This window comes from Emys orbicularis, chromosome 1, assembly GCF_028017835.1.
Source record: "Emys orbicularis isolate rEmyOrb1 chromosome 1, rEmyOrb1.hap1, whole genome shotgun sequence".
NCBI classification, from domain to species: domain Eukaryota; kingdom Metazoa; phylum Chordata; order Testudines; family Emydidae; genus Emys; species Emys orbicularis.
Genome location: NC_088683.1, coordinates 88087479 through 88103702, shown reverse-complemented (window position 1 = coordinate 88103702; position 16224 = coordinate 88087479). Strand labels below are relative to the sequence as shown.

General features: G+C 39.9%; 1 protein-coding gene across 1 annotated transcript in view; it reads right to left on the bottom strand.

Moving 5' to 3' along the window:
* CFAP54 (cilia and flagella associated protein 54) overlaps window positions 1–16224 on the bottom strand; it is a 215509-nt gene that overhangs the window by 78005 nt on the left and 121280 nt on the right. Inside the window, exons 40-45 of the mRNA XM_065423873.1 lie at window positions 13924–14032; window positions 13110–13262; window positions 4066–4260; window positions 3251–3338; window positions 2628–2837; window positions 187–253 (exon numbers count right to left, since the gene is read on the bottom strand). Of these exons, the coding sequence (XP_065279945.1) occupies window positions 187–253; window positions 2628–2837; window positions 3251–3338; window positions 4066–4260; window positions 13110–13262; window positions 13924–14032 (822 nt within the window). The remainder of the gene's footprint in view (window positions 1–186; window positions 254–2627; window positions 2838–3250; window positions 3339–4065; window positions 4261–13109; window positions 13263–13923; window positions 14033–16224) is intronic.

The following is a 16224-nucleotide window of genomic DNA, read 5'->3' as shown; positions in this document are numbered from 1 at the left end:
GAAATAATGTTAAAAAACCCATAATGAACACAACTTAATGTGCATACGTTGGCATCTACCTTCAATCTTGACTCTACATAATTTGATACAGGAATATTTTTATATCATTGGTCATTTATTGAGCTTTATACCTTGAAAACAATATGCCAACTACTGAATAAATTCTAAATGAAAATATATCCTTACCTTAAAGAGTATAGCAGAGAAAATGCAGCATTTAGTTCTTAGTCTCACATTTGATGTCAATATGTACCTGAGTAAGTATAACATATAAGCAAGACATCTGAATGTGTTCATTAATTTATGTTAATTAACAAAGCTTTTTTTCCCTACTATCATTATTATTATTAATAATGAACTCTAGCAGTTTTTCAGATCTGAAAATGTTAAGTCACATGGCTTAATGAACTACTGGAAGGTTCTCAATATTATGGTGATGAGGGCAGTATAAGAACCTATATAGAAAAAAGAGAAACAAATAGATATGTGGTTATATCCCCCCTCATAATATCTCACCAGAGATTTCATGATGATTGGCCACTATTCTGTGTATAATATGTGCAAGGTGCTTTAATCTTTTGCATTTTATGGGGCAAAATCCTTACCTCTGCTCCAGACCCATTACTTTGGGTAAAAGGGCCAGAGCAGCATAAACGGGCTCTAAAAGCCCTGGAAATTGATGGAGAAGGATTCCCCCAGTGCAGGAATTGAGGTAGACAGCTGTAAGGCTGGTTTCCCAGGACTCCCTCACAAGCTCTAGCTTGACAGATTGACAATTTGCAGGAAATTGACAGATATGGCAATTTCCTGCAACATCCTTGGGAGACCTAACTGAATTAAATTTAAGTATCTTTGGGGTCCATTGTATTAAATGAATGGCTATGTATAATTGTGGGCCAGTGTTGTATGTAACCTCCAGTGTGGGGATATGTTACATATGTCAGACCTGGAGGATCAAAGGACTATATTGAACAATGTGCCAGATAAGAATGGACTTGTGGAACAAAAAGTGTTAAGTGGTTTTCCTGGGGAATATCTAGGGGGAGGTGAATGCAAATTCCACATCTCTGGGGAATGCAAAAACCCAGCCTTTTGAAAATATGCCCTGAGGAGGGGTCACTGTCTGCTGATTGTCTATTACATGAGACCAAGATCAAAGGCCCGTGCTATAGAAAGGAAAAGGCTGAATTATTCCTGGTTGTTCTGGTTCTGAATCTGAGACAATCATGAACTTGTAACCACAGGGAAAACCCAGTTGTGAGTTTTGATGGAGTGACACTTAGAGCCAGAGACTGGAGTTGCGGTGACCTCTTGTAAGCTTTTTAGCATGCATGTAGATTCTTTTATTGTTTTAATATGCTTTCTTGGTAATGCTCTTACCTTCAGAATAAATGTGCTTACTTATAAAGAGCTATATTGTAATTTATAGCTGTAGACCATTAGGCTGTCCATAGACTTTGAAGAGAAAGCAAACAGGAGATGGTACCGTGTTTAGGCAGTCTGGCTTGCTGGGAATATCAGTGTGGCAGACAGATGAGGGTTGCTACCCAACACAGGTGATGGCTGCTGACATGGGTGCCCTTGGCGGACCACGGAAGGGGAATACAGGTGCAGTTGCCCTGAACTGTGACACTCGCATGGGGTGGAAGTGTACTGTGGGTGGGGCCATAGTGCTGTAGAGATTCCGGGTGCACTGTCGCCCAAGGCAGCCAGGGACAGGCTGCTGCTTAAGTTACACCTGGGGCTGCAGAGCAGCTCAGGATCAGTGGCCACAAAAGGTAGTTTAAGTCACCTATGACCCTGCCCCTCCCCCCCCCCCGGCTGCTAATTCTGTGCTGTGCCTCTTAGAGGCACAAAACAGAATCTTAACTATGGTCTTTTAATAGTATGCATACGATAGCTTGGCTGATATAGTTATTTGTGGTAGTCCTGCACACAACAGATAAAACTTCATCTGATCTAAGACTAATCAGAAAAATTACTATTTTCCCCATTAAATTTGCCCCAATATATTAATATTCATTAAGAGCACTAACTTGAAAATGTTGATGTTTCTATTGAAAATTAATAAGGATGTAAAGTCATTTTGGCTACAATTTGTCAATCATTTATTAGATTTTTATGTTTTATACATATATTATTATTCTATTCCTATGATCCCTCCCTATGCCATATGGCTGCAGTTAAAATCAGAGGGCAGTGCTTGAGAGAGGGGGCTGTCCACAGAGTGTTCTTAAGGAGGGCACTTCCCTTTAGAATACTCTCCACATGCTGATCTAAAATAGCTCAACTCTGTTAACCTTCTGGGTATGCTACAAAGTTCATGTGCTTGAGTGGGAACTGGAAGAAGGCTGAGGAAGCTGGGGGATTAATTTTTGTTTTAAGGAAAAACGGTGATGCAGTGTGGGAATTTACAGTTATACTTTATTGGGCATGCTCACTGTTAATTAGCAAGAGACATGGTCAGGGTAATAGGAGAAGTACAGCTGCTTTGACTGATTTTGTTTTATAACTCCTCTTTAATATGTTTTTAAATTTATGTCAGGTGCACTCAAGGCCTTGGATGGGCATTTGTTGGTGTGGAGTTCTAAAATCTAAAGAAATACATTAAAAAATAAAATACTTACTGAGCTATCTTAGCTGCTAAAACTGCTGCATGCAAGCACCCCCAAATTCCAGCTTGATAAATACATTTCTCACTAAAATGTTTAGAACTTCCATCCGTAAAGTCGTCAGTAACATTTTTTGAAAAGCCATCTAACTCTTGCCAGTTGTTAAGTACATCAGCTATGTTGAGTGTTTCATCAAGGGCTTGACACCAATATTTAAAAGCAGATCTGTAAAACATAAAAATGCATCCATCATATTGCAGACATCTTCTGTAGCAGAAGAAGAGTTTTATTCTGTTTTCTATCAGCTACAAATAATTCTTATTCAAACAGAAAACTGGAATCTAATTTGTAAGACACAAAAAATATAATTTTTGATCAACTCACTAGACAATATTTTACTAAGAAAAAATAGCTGTATGTAAATGACACAGTTACTTTGTAAAGACGCATATATATTGGTTCCAAAGAAAGCCATTCATTAATGCAGTTAGCAGAGAAAATGGATGGGAGAACAACATGGAAATGAAGACAGCAGATTAACTCATAGAAGAGCTGAAAGTCAGGAAAATTATTGATAAAATTACAAAAATAAAAATTGTATCATTTTTGTTTCTACTGTTCATCCAAAGACTATGTACCTCTTCTTTCCTGCATAAAAGTGAAGATTTCCAAGTTCATGGAGAGCCTGCACCTTGAGGTCTCGCTGGTTATTTATTTGAAGGATTTCTGTTTTTCAACAATTAGAAAAAAATCCATTATAACATTAAAACCATTACTGTATCTTGAACAACTTTACAATAGAAATAGATTTGCACACAGGAAATAGTAAATAAGATTATGAATATTTTGTGTAAAGGTTTCTGAGGATTTGGGGATATTTTAATTTCAAATGTGTGACTATGGACCCAATCCTATTCCCACTAACTCCAACTGGAGCAAGAGCAGGACATACACGTGAATCTGTTTCAGACCTACTAAACGGACAGAACCTGTTTGAAAATAAGCATTCATGATACAAATGCAATTATCTGATTTCTACAGGTTGCATACAGCAGTTTAAAAAATCATAAACCTCCTTAGCTGTCAAATGCTTTCCTGGGAAAAGTCTGTAAAAAGAAGTAAAGGGACACTGTCAGAAGACAAAATCATGAGCCAGATTCTCAACTGGTGTAAATCAGTGAAGCTCCACTGAAGTAAAATTTTTCATATGAAGAGATAACTACTGAAAATTGTGACTGAGGTATTGGCTTGTTTTGGATCATTATTTTTTATTGAGGAGGTGGGGAGGGGGAGCAGCAGCTGTCCCATAAACACTATGGGGATGGGGAATACCTGCTGTGAAGACTGTCTGACGTGAAAGGGACAGAGAATAAAACTGCATGAAGAGGAACATGAACATAGGTATACAGAGTTGTTTGTATTAGCTGTAAACAAAAATATGTAAATATCTTACCAATAGTTTTTTCATATGAAGAGACAACTACTGAGAGCTGTGACTCAGGTAATGGTCTGCTTTCGACCATACTGCGGAAATTAAATTTTTCTTGAGAAAGGTCAGGTGGTTTTGGTAGAAATGTCAGTTCAGCTCCCACACTAAATTCCACTTTTCCATTTGAAAAGATCTGATTGGGTACTCTTCCAAAGGTTTCTAGATCAGAAATGCAATTTATTTACTAAATATAGGTTACAGCCATATTTCCTTCACATAAATGTTTCTACACCATATCACCCAAACAAAATATTTTCAGTGTATGATTTCTACATGGCATTTCTGGTCTTTATAATAGCAGGTTAGAAGGAATAGGTAACTTGTGATTAAAAGTGAATAAACATGGGAGCAGAAAATCAGGCTGCATTTTTCAGAAACATTTTCTTTCCCTGTAGTATATATTAATTTGCTCTGAATAAATGAACTGTGATACACTGAGCATTACTTATACTCTGGATTTAGTCTGAAAGCATGCTAAACAAGTAAGTTTTAAAATGTTCCTATTTGCCCCATATAGCTTTCAAGGAGAAATTTTCCAGGACCAGAAACTCAGTCAGCAACTCAACACAATGTCAATCCAGAGATCTACAGCAAATTCAGTAGTATTCTTTGGGTTCCTATTTTACACAGTGATGGATGCTGGAATCATTGCAGACATAGGGGGAGGGATAGCTCAGTGGTTTGAGCATTGGCCTGCTAAACCCAGGGTTGTGAGTTCAATCCTTGAGGGGGCCACTTGGGGATCTGGGGAAAAATCAGTACTTGGTCCTGCTAGTGAAGGCAGGGGGCTGGACTTGATGACCTTTCAAGGTCCCTTCCAGTTCTAGGAGATGGGATATCTCCATTAATTATTATTATATTATACATGATGTTCTATATTCCAAGTAACTGTGGTTCTTCAAGATGTGTTGTCCATATGCTCTGAGGTTGTCCTCATACACCATATGGCATAAAAGTTGGGGTGACCCCAAGTGTCCCTCAATTCCTTTGCCAGTATAGAATCCAGGTGTTATAGGATTCTGTAGTTGTGCGGAAGAAGCATGGGTTGCGGAATACACTGTGATGTTGCACTCTATATGATTTTATGAAAATATGCTAATGAGTGTGAATATAATCTAATTGAAATATGCTTCATGCAAAAGGTCTCTTGTAAGGTATCATTACAAAGCTTATAATCTACTGAGTGTGGTAATCCTATTTGTATGAATGTATCATTCTTGTATCTGAAATTAGAAATATGAAATATAACTCTAAGGTCCTATTGTAGTTATGCAAAGTGTGGACCATTAATGGTGGTTTGGAATCTTGATGGCTCCCATCAACCAGGACAATTGACTGTGGATGGCTCTGTTTGCTTGCAGGCCTTCCTGTGAGTCAGGCTGGGAGGAATGAAGGCTTGAAGTCTTACAGTGACATGTGATCATGTCACCTGAACTGGAATACATCTTTAACCTGGTGCTTTTCCATTTAGAAGGAGGGGTGGGAACCCAGAGAGGGACAAAGGATTCCCGCCTTGTGCAAAAGGTATATAAGGGGGTGGAACAGAACAAAGGGGCGGCACTAATGAAAAATCCCCTAGCTACCACCTGAGCTGGAATAAGGGCTGTACCAGGGGAAAGGATTGTGCCCAGACTAGGAAGGCATCCAGTCTGTGAAAGAAGCTTACTGGAACATCTCTGAGGGTGAGATTTGATCTGTAATCACTTTCCTACAGTATTAGGCTTAGACTTGCATGTTTTATTTCATTTTGCTTGGTAATTCACTTTGTTCTGTCTGTTATTACTTGGAAACACGTAAATCCTACTTTTTGTATTTAATAAAATCACTTTTTACTTATTAGTTAACCCAGAATATGTATTAATACCTGGGGGGGGGGGGGCAAACAGCTGTGCATATCTCTCTATCAGTGTTACAGAGGGCGAACAATTTATGAGTTTATCCTGTCTAAGCTTTATACAGGGTAAAATGGATTTATTTGGGGTTTGGACCCCATTGGGAGCTGGGCATCTGAGTGTTGGAGACAGAAACATTTCTTAAGCTGTTTTCAGTTAAGCCTGCAGCTTTTGGGGGATGTTGTTCAGACCTGGGTCTGTGTTTGTAGCAGGCTAGTGTGTCTGGCTCAAACCAGGCAGGGCACTGAAGTCCCAAGCTGCCAGGGAAAATGGTCTCAGAGGTAGTCTCAGCACATCAGTTGGCAGTTCCCAAGGGGGTTTTCTGTGATCCAACTCATCACATACACCTCTAGAGGAATCACAAGTACTATAAAGTATGTAACTGTTTCTTCTTCAAGTGTTTGTCGATATTATTCCACTCCTGGTGACTAACAAGCAGTAAACTAAATCATGGGAGGTGGATGCTCAGAGTCTACCTGAATAGCAACTGCAAGACAGTTTTGCCAAAGTGGGCATCAGATTTTCATGTCTCTACTAAGAAGTAATTTTGTGTAAATGTATGTACTGAACCCTATGTTGCTGCCATACAATTTTTTCAGATTGGAACACTTCGTTCTCAAAGAAGCTGTGGTAGCTGCCTGAGCCATCGTGAGATAAGCTATAATGTTGAATGGTGGGTCTAAATGCGCATATTCATAGTATAGCTTAATGCAAGTAGAAATCTAGTTGAATAATCTCTGGGTCTAAGTAGCTTGATCTCTTACCCTATCTGTATAAACTACAAAAAGCAACATGTCGAGTTGGTCACATGTTGTGGAGATTTCCCTCAAATGAGCCAATCATCAAGGTATGGGTAAATCTGGACTCCTTGTTTTCTCACATAACGAGGGCCCTCGATGAAGACCGTCAGTGATGTCAATAGACCAAATGGCAGAACATTCTGTAGATAGTGGAAAATACCCACTCAGAACCACAGGAGGATGAGCAGGATGAATTACTATGTGAAAATAAGCATCTTAGAGGTTGAGAGCTGCATACCAGTCTTGTGCCTCAATGAAAAAAAGTTACAGAGGGCAGTTTTACCACCTAGAACTTGAATCTGCAGCTGAAGATGGTTAGCTGTGTCAAGTCCAAAAATGGGCACCAGACCCCTTTTTTCCTTCATTATTGGAAATAATTAGGAATAAAACCCCTTCCCTTTGTACTATAGAGGCACTTCTTCCACTGCACCAAGACTTAGAAGGGACTCCCCTTCTTGATGTAACACACTCTTGTGAAAGGGGTCTCTGAAAAGGGATTGGGGATTGGGCTGGTAGGTGGGGAGGTCTGGATTTCTATAGACCTCCTACCCCACCTCTGTGAACTCTAGACCCACGGGTCTGTAGTGGTGAGGTTCCAGGCCCCACAAAAATAAAACAAATCGTTCTGAAAAGCAGCGGGGAGGAAAAAGATACTCCAGAAAATGTACATGGCTCCCGAACAAGGAGTCAAATTAGCTGCCTTGATGATGACATTGCAAGGTGAACAGATAATGAAGGAGGAGGCAGATGATTTCCTCCTCTGGTATCTTTTTCTCTTTTTAGCAGAGGCCATCTGAACCTTCTGAGTATAGTAACTAGAGCTGGTTGGGAATATTTTCAACTAATTTTTTTATTGGAACCAAAACTTTTCATGTATGTTTCAATGAAACTTTCAAGAAGAAGGTTTCTAAGGTTCAGAATTGATTTTTTAGGGTGGGGGAAAGAGAGAGAAAGAGAGAGAGAGAGAGAGACACACACACACACACACCCTCAGAAAAGCCAATAGCACCATGCTAGGACACTCATCTGAGATGTGGAAGACCATATGAAGCTGGGTCTCCCATATCCCAGCCAAGTGCTTAGCTATTTTGGAGCATGGGTCTCTTGCTCCTCCTACTCCTCACCGACATTCCCTCATAGGCCTTGGCTACACTTGCAGCTGTACAGCGCTGTGAGGTAAACCTGTCTTCGTACAGCTGAGTAGGGAAAAGCGCTGCAGTCTGTCCACACTGACAGCTGCCAGCGCAGTGGTGTGGCCACACTTGCAACATTTGCAGCTGTGTTGGGAGCGGTGCATTATGGGCAGCTATCCCAGCATTCATGTGGCTGCAACGTGCTTTTCAAAACGGGGGGGGGGGGGGGATTGTGACAGGGAGTGTGGGGGGAGAGAGAGTGCTTTTTGGAGCATGTCAGCTCTCTATTTTGCAAGTTCCAAACTCCCGGCCCCATGCTCATTCATTTACTCACTCAAAGCAAGCTGCAAACTGTTTGCTTTTCTCTGTGGTACAAGGTTTGAAACCGGCACTTCCGCATTCCTGCAGCCGGTCACAACAATGGAGAGGATTGGCCACTTGACAAGGTGATTAGTACAGCGCTGCAAGCGTTTACACTCACACCAGTGAGTCATAGCCACTCCGCTGCAGCTGTTATTCCTCTCGGACATGTGGAGTACCTGCAGCGGTGTACCCAGGGAGATACAGCGCTTTAAGTGCCCTGCCAGTGTGGACAGGGAATGAGTTACAGCGCTGGGGGAGGCTTTACAGCGCTGTAACTTGCAAGTGTAGCCAAGGCCATAGATCTTAGAAACTTTCCCAATGACATTTTAATAAAAACAGATACATTTCTGCAAAAGGTTTTGGTTTCCATTGTAAAAATGTTTGGTCAATTTTCTTTTGACCAGTTCTACTAATTAGTTTTAGCATTAAACCAATTGTATCCATCAAACAGCAGATCTTCTATTGTTGTTTGCACTTCTTTAGGTATGCTAGATGACAGTAGCCAAGAAGATCTCTGTGACAGAATACATCCCAGTATTCATACTGTACACACTATTGTAATAATCTTTGTACAAAGTATGGCTTGCAAGGTATCATTTGAAAACTCATAATTTGCTGGTCAGTACTGTCTGATAAAATGTGTGTGGCAACATTGTAAGATTTCCCTGTATGATGTTATTAATGTATGTTCCAAACCCCACAGCCTTGCCCAAACTGAGGTTGGCAAAGGTTCCTAAACAAAGGAATGTGTGCGCTGTTTAATTTACATTTAAGCAGTAACCAGAGTCATCAACCAGGGAGAGAAACAAAGGATGCTCAAACAGGTGAGAAAAACACAGCAGTGAGCCTCCTTCCACATAGATTTTTTGTCTCCTGGTGACCAGCTGGAAATGTTTTTCAAGAGGGGAACTGAAACTATAAAAAGGGGGGACAACTAGCCTCAGGCACCCTGCCTATCACATTCACTGCATCTGAAGCAACAAAGGAGGTATTTGTTGGACTCCGGGAGAAAGGGTCCTGACCTGTAGGGTTTGGTCAGTAAGACTGCAGAAAGCATGTGGTGAGAAACTTTGCTTGCATCTAATATAGTTTGTTAAGTTAGGTAATAGTAAATGTCTTATCTATTTTTCTTGTAACCATTTGATTTTTATGCCTCATTTCTTGTACTCCCTTAAAATCTCTCTCTTTGCAGTTAATAAACTTATTTTATTGTTTTATCTATTCCAGTGTGTTTAAATTGAAGTGTCTGGGAAATTCCATTTGGGCTGACAAGTTGTGTGCATATTATTATTTTAAAGAAATAACAGACTTAATATAACTTGTATTGGCCAGGAGAGGGCTGGGCAGCACAAGACATTCATTTCTGGGGTGAAATCTAAGACTGGGGGTGTGTTTGGGTCATCCTGCAGTATAACCAAGGCAGTATAACCAAGTATACCAAGAGTGTAACCCACGTGTGGCTAGCAGGCTGCAGTTACACACAGATACTCAGGTTGTGGCTTGCATGCCATCAGGCTGTTTGTGAATGGCCCACTTCAGCAAGGTATTGAAAGGCACCCAAGGCTGCTGGGAAGGGATGACAAAGCCCCTCACCAATCTGGACTGCACCCCAGAATGTGACAATGAGGTAATACTCCTTCCTCCTGCTGATCACAGATGGGTTTTTTTTGGTCTCAGAAGGATGGTTTCTTTGAGACCTAAGTCCCAGAGCTGTAAGCTGATCCTGAGCTCACTGGAACACTTCTTGAAGAGGTTTGCTCATGCTTTATCAGTCTCAGCCACTCCAGGATCTGAAGAGGAGTGCAGAAGCCTCTCCATTAAAAAGTGTTTTTGGCAAGCCTCTTTTGCCTTTTGCATTCTCTTAGGGAAGGACCTGAAAATTGTACATTTCTCAGGAATGTGCCCTTCACCAAGGCACAATAGGTACCTTATATACACATCATTAACCGGCATCACCGCAGTGCAAGATGAGACAAGGTAGGTGAGTGTGACCTAAAGCATCCCTGTATTCACACCCTACACACTACTGTAATAATCTTTGTACAAAATATGTCTTGTGAGGTATCATTTGAATCCTAATAACTCCCTGGTCAATAATATCATGGTGAAATGTATGTAGCAAAATTATATGTAAAGTTATGAAATCTCCCTGTATGTGTTCTTAGCATATGTTCGAAACCACACAGCCCTGCCCAGACAGAAGAATTCTGAATGAAAAAAAGTTTACCTCACATAAGTAAACAGGGTCCTCGAGACAGCAAGGAGAGGAGACAGCAGAAGACAAAGCAAAGAGCATGGAGCCTCCTTCTATGTCGCCTTCTTTACTCTTTGAATAAACTTTGCTTTGAAGGGTAACCCTCAGAAGAACTCACTTTAAAGGTTAATTGGACTATAAAGGAAAGGGTCAGAAAAGCCCAAGCTACCTCTTTCTCTTTCACCTAAAACAAAGGACCCAGCCTTTGAACTTTGGGAAGGGTTCTGACTTGAGAATTTGGTTAGCCCTGTTGCTGTGAACATGTGGTAAGGATTTTACCTTGAACCAAGTCTAGCTTGTTAAGTTTTAGCTACTAGAAAGCATTTTATCTTTATTGTTCTTGTAACCATTTGACTTTAAAACCTGATATTTGAGTTCACTTAAAATCCTATCTTCTTTTGTTAATAAACTGTTTTTTAATCTAAACCAATCCAGTGCTGTGTTTAAACTGAACTGTTTGGTAAATCCAGTTAAAGTAGCAGACTGTTGAATACTGATTGATCCTTTACAGGGGCAACAGACCTCTAATAACTGAACTGTCCAGTAGAGGGTTGAAGGGCGCAGAATACATGTTTTGGGGGGAAATTGTGACTGGGATGTGTCGGAGTCACCCTGCAGGTAGTAACCACAACAGGTGGAAGCCAGAGTGTGACTGGAGTGTTGCTGTCAGGCTGCTGGGGTCAGAGCTGCTGGACCATAACTACAGCTATACACAGACACTCAAGGTGTGAACTGCACGCTGGCAGGTTGTTTGTGAGTGGCACAGGTTGGGAGCTACAACAGCAAAGCACTGTGAGGCACCCAAGAGTGCAGGGCAGGTGGTGACACAATCCCTCACTGGTTTGGACTACACACTGGAATGTGACAGTGAGGTAATATGTTTTATTGAATCCATTTCTGTTGGTCAGAGAGACAAACTTTCAAGTTTACTCAGAGCTCTTCTTCAGCTCCTGAAGCTCGAAAGCTTGCCTCTCTCACCAAGAGAAGCTGGTTCAACAAAAGATATTAACTCACCCACTTGTCTCTCTAATATCCTGGGACTAACAAAGCTGCAACAACACTGCATACCGCAATGCAATATAGGCAGTTTTAAACTCAGGAGACTACATTTGACCATATTGTAGATATGTTCATAAATGCCGATCTTCTTGCATTTATTTTTTAAAGAGTTGTGAGTCGTTGTGTCTTGAAAAATAAATGTTGTGATGCTGGAAGATGTTAACGGCTGCCATCATGACGGTCTTTGACCTATAGATAATCAAAGACCTCACTGTCCTAAGTGCTCTTCTTTCAGGCTAAGCAGAAGGAGCAATCAAATGTTCCTTTATGTAGCAATCGCAGTAATAGGAAGCCGCATCTCAAGGCACTTGGGTGCAGGACAAGGCCTGAACAAGAACTAACCCAGGGGGAATAAGAGGGGGTTAACTGAAAGTATTTGCAAATGCAAAGGCTAAGATATTGGTTACAGCTGTATGTCTGAGTGTGAATTCAGAAGAAAGCCTGCAGAAACATGAGAAGCAGTCATGCATGTGGCACTGCAAGGAAACCTAGAGACAGAAGCTTTTCTGAGGCACAGTACTCACTGGAAAGGCAGACTTGGATTTCTGAGAAAGGAAACTGCCTGCTGTTCTTTGTTTCTATTATGTTCAGGGAAACAGAACTCTATATACAATCCTTGTAAAAAAAACCAGGACTGCATTAGAGAAATTCCTAACTGTATCTTCAACTTCTCCTCCTAATGAAAATAACTCATCAAGAGGCCCAAATACTGGCTAACAACTCAGGCCAAAAAAGGGCAACAAGAATTAAATGGATAATGAAAGCTGTAATAAATGAATGAAGCTGTAATGAAGAATATAAGAACGGCCATACTGGGTCAGACCAAAGTTCCATCTAGCTAGGGTGACCAGATGTTCTGTTTTTAAAGGGACAGTCCCATTTTTGGGGACTTTTTCTTATATAGGCACCTACTACCCCCCCACCCCCGTCTCGTTTTTTCACAGTTGCTATCTGGTCACCCTACATCTAGCCCAGTACCCTGTCTTCCAACAGCGGCCAATGCCAGGTGCCCCAGAGGGAATGAACAGAACAGGTAATCAACAAGTGATCCATTCCCTGTCGCCCATTCACAGCTTCTGGCAAACAGAGGCTAGGGACACCATCCCTGCTCATCCTGGCTAATAGGCCCTATCCTCCATGAATTTATCTAGTTCTTTATTGAACCCTGTTATAGTCCTGGCCTTCACAACATCCTCTGGCAAAGAGTTCCACAGGTTGACTCTGCATTGTGTGAAAAAATACCTTTTTTTTTTTTTTTAGACTATGGCCGTTCTTATGTTCTTAAAGAGAAAAATGCTTGGCTACATTTTGGCCTTACAAGAATTCAGAATTTTTCTTTAAATAAAAGTGACTATTATCTTACTCTCAACAACTATCGCTGGATTTTAAAAACTGATTTTCCAATATTTGCTACTAAAAATATGTACCAGGTGCAGTCACTAGTTATAGGGGTGGTTTGGAACCACACACATTTGATAATTAAGGGACACCATAACAAACATCTTACCTTGTGTGTGAGCAAGAAATAGTGAAAGCAACTTTCTGCTGTGTCTAAGTGCTCTGCTGTGATATTTAGATTTTTCTAGGGTTTCTCTGAAACATTTCAATGTGTCTGTCACATCAAGAGGGACACAAACTAGGGCTTGTGCTTGACTGCCATCTAAAAGGAAGCAGTAATTAGGAAAAATTTTTTATATTTTACAGTGAAAATATAAGAGCATAGGCATAGTTGAACAATTTCTCAACTATTAGACAAAATAAATTTAATACACTGGGCTGATTAGATTTCCAATTGGTTTATGAACATTAATCTAAAGCATTAACAGACAGTCAATAACACTACTTTTAAACTTTTCAAATATGTTTTATTGTTATAAGTAATAGATGGAGCACTGGGCACCAGAAGTGAGAGCAAGGATACTGTCTTTATTGTACTCTCAATGTCATCTATTGTTCAGTGATTTTACCCAATGTCCTTAATTCAACCCCCACACCCTCTCTTGTACATGAAACCTTGACACATATGTGATATTTAGAACCATGTCTTCTTTTTCCTTCTGAAGGACCTGTCAAGGCTTTAAACTTTTCACTATTATCCAATTTGAATAGATTTGAAAAGCTCTTCTTACCATTACAATACACCTGAGCTATCTAGTCCCTTTCAAAACAATATTTCTGAAGCACTCATACATTTGTAAAAACAAAATTCAACAGTTTCTAAATCTGTATGAAAGAGTTATTCTGAGGTAGGGCAAAAATTAATGCAAAACAAAATTTTTTGGATAAAGAAAGAACTGGATTATGTCGGAATGTGTTCTGACCTGTATAAATATCTGGCATCTCAGGAACAAAATGGTGTCCAGAAACTTTCACTTCATTAAATGTGCTGGCAATACGCAACTGTTTTCCAATGAAGTTTCTGCAATTTATCTAAAAAAGAAGGTTTTCCACTTAGTCACTCGTTTATACTTAAAACGGCCAATATTTTATAATGTGGGTTCCCCAAGTTAGGCACCTAAATCCATATTTAGATGGCTAAATAAAAGAGGTCTGATTTTCAAAAATACTAAGCACCTGCAATTGCTGTATAAATCAACAAGAGCTTCAGATGTTCTGCACCTCTGAAAATCAGGTCTCTTATTTAATAATCTAGATGTAAAATCACATGTCTAACTTCAGGCATTCAAGTTTGGAAATTTAGGGCCAAGACATCTACGTACTTAAAACTATACCTCATTTCTTGCTTGCCAGAATTAAGAACCATACAATGACATGCAATACACTATTACATATCAGAGCTTTCAATCTGTCATGTTTCTCATAAAATATTAAGCTTATCATATTATTAGGACAAATGAGTAAGAATCATGGTATGCTCCTTTAGACAATTAAAAAGTCCATTATTTTTTAGTGGGCTATATATCCAGAACTGGTATAAACTGGCAGAGTTACATTAACTTCAATGAAACTATGGCAATTCACACCAGCTGAGGATCTGGACCAATATATGTCTGTACAGAGCATAGCATCCTGCCTCTCAAAACTGTCTGAGGGTAAATGATCTGGAGAACGGGGTAAACAGTGAGGTGGCAAAGTTTGCAGATGATACTAAACTGCTCAAAATAGTTAAGACCAAAGCAGACTGTGAAGAACTTCAAAAAGATCTCACAAAACTAAGTGATTGGGCAACAAAAGGGCAAATGAAATTTAATGTGGATAAATGTAAAGTAATGCACATTGGAAAAAATAACCCCAACTATACATACAATATGATGGGGGCTAATTTAGCTACAACTAATCAGGAAAGAGATCTTGGAGTCATCGTGGATAGTTCTCGGAAGACGTCCACGCAGTGTGCAGTGGCAGTCAAAAAAGCAAACAGGATGTTAGGAATCATTCAAAAAGGGATAGAGAATAAGATGGAGAATATCGTATTGCCCTTATATAAATCGATGGTACACCCACATCTTGAATACTGGGTACAGATGTGGTCTCCTCATCTCAAAAAAGATATACTGGCATTAGAAAAGATTCAGAGAAGGGCAACTAAAATGATTAGGGGTTTGGAACGGGTCCCATATGAGGAGAGATTGAAGAGGCTAGTACTTTTCAGCTTGAAAAGAGGAGACTAAGGGGGGATATGATAGAGGTATATAAAATCATGAGTTGTGTGGAGAAAGTGAATAAGGAAAAGTTATTTTACTTGTTCCCATAATATAAGAACTAGGGGCCACCAAATGAAATTAATGGGTATCAGGATTAAAACAAATAAAAGGAAGTTCTTCTTCACATAGCACACAGTCAACCCATGGAACTCCTTGCCTGAGGAGGTTGTGAAGGCTAGGACTATAACAGGGTTTAAAAGAGAACTAGATAAATTCATGGAGGTTAAGTCCATTAATGGCTGTTAGCCAGGATGGGTAAGGAATGGTGTCCTAGCCTCTGTTTGTCAGAGGGTGGAGATGGATGGCAGGAGAGAGATCACTTGATCATTACCTGTTAGATTCACTCCCTCTGGAGCACCTGGCATTGGCCACTGTCAGTAGACAGGATACTGGGCTGGATGGACCTTTGGTCTGACCCAGTATGGCCGTTCTTATGTTAGGTGTCTTTGAACTAATATATTAAATATGATTATATAAAATTAGTTTTTATTATGCCATTTGAGACATTGCTTTCAAAAATGTAATTATTTTTATACTACCTTATTGTAACATATCGCACAGATTACTGTACACTTGATTTTAAGTACATCAATCTTATTTAAAAAAATCTTAACTTTAAAAAAAATGTTTTGCTGCCATTGGGGTCTTACAACGGAATTTGCTGGCTGTCTTTAAGTTTGCCAAATATACAGAATCATGGCTTTGAGTGGTAGAAAACTCTGAATGTATGAATTCCTGGTGCAGGTTTCTCATATTCTTCTTCATTGGCTTTTTAAGTATTCAGGCTTGCTCAATATGAGTAATTCTGACCTTTTTATGGGTTAAGTACTCAAGTACATAGCAACAAAGCAGTACCTCCAGGGGCACAGTTTAATTAATCAAGAAGTGCATATGGCACCCAGATACATATTCTCAGTTAAAAGGGATACTGTCAAGCATTTTAAAGGCCTCAAGTTT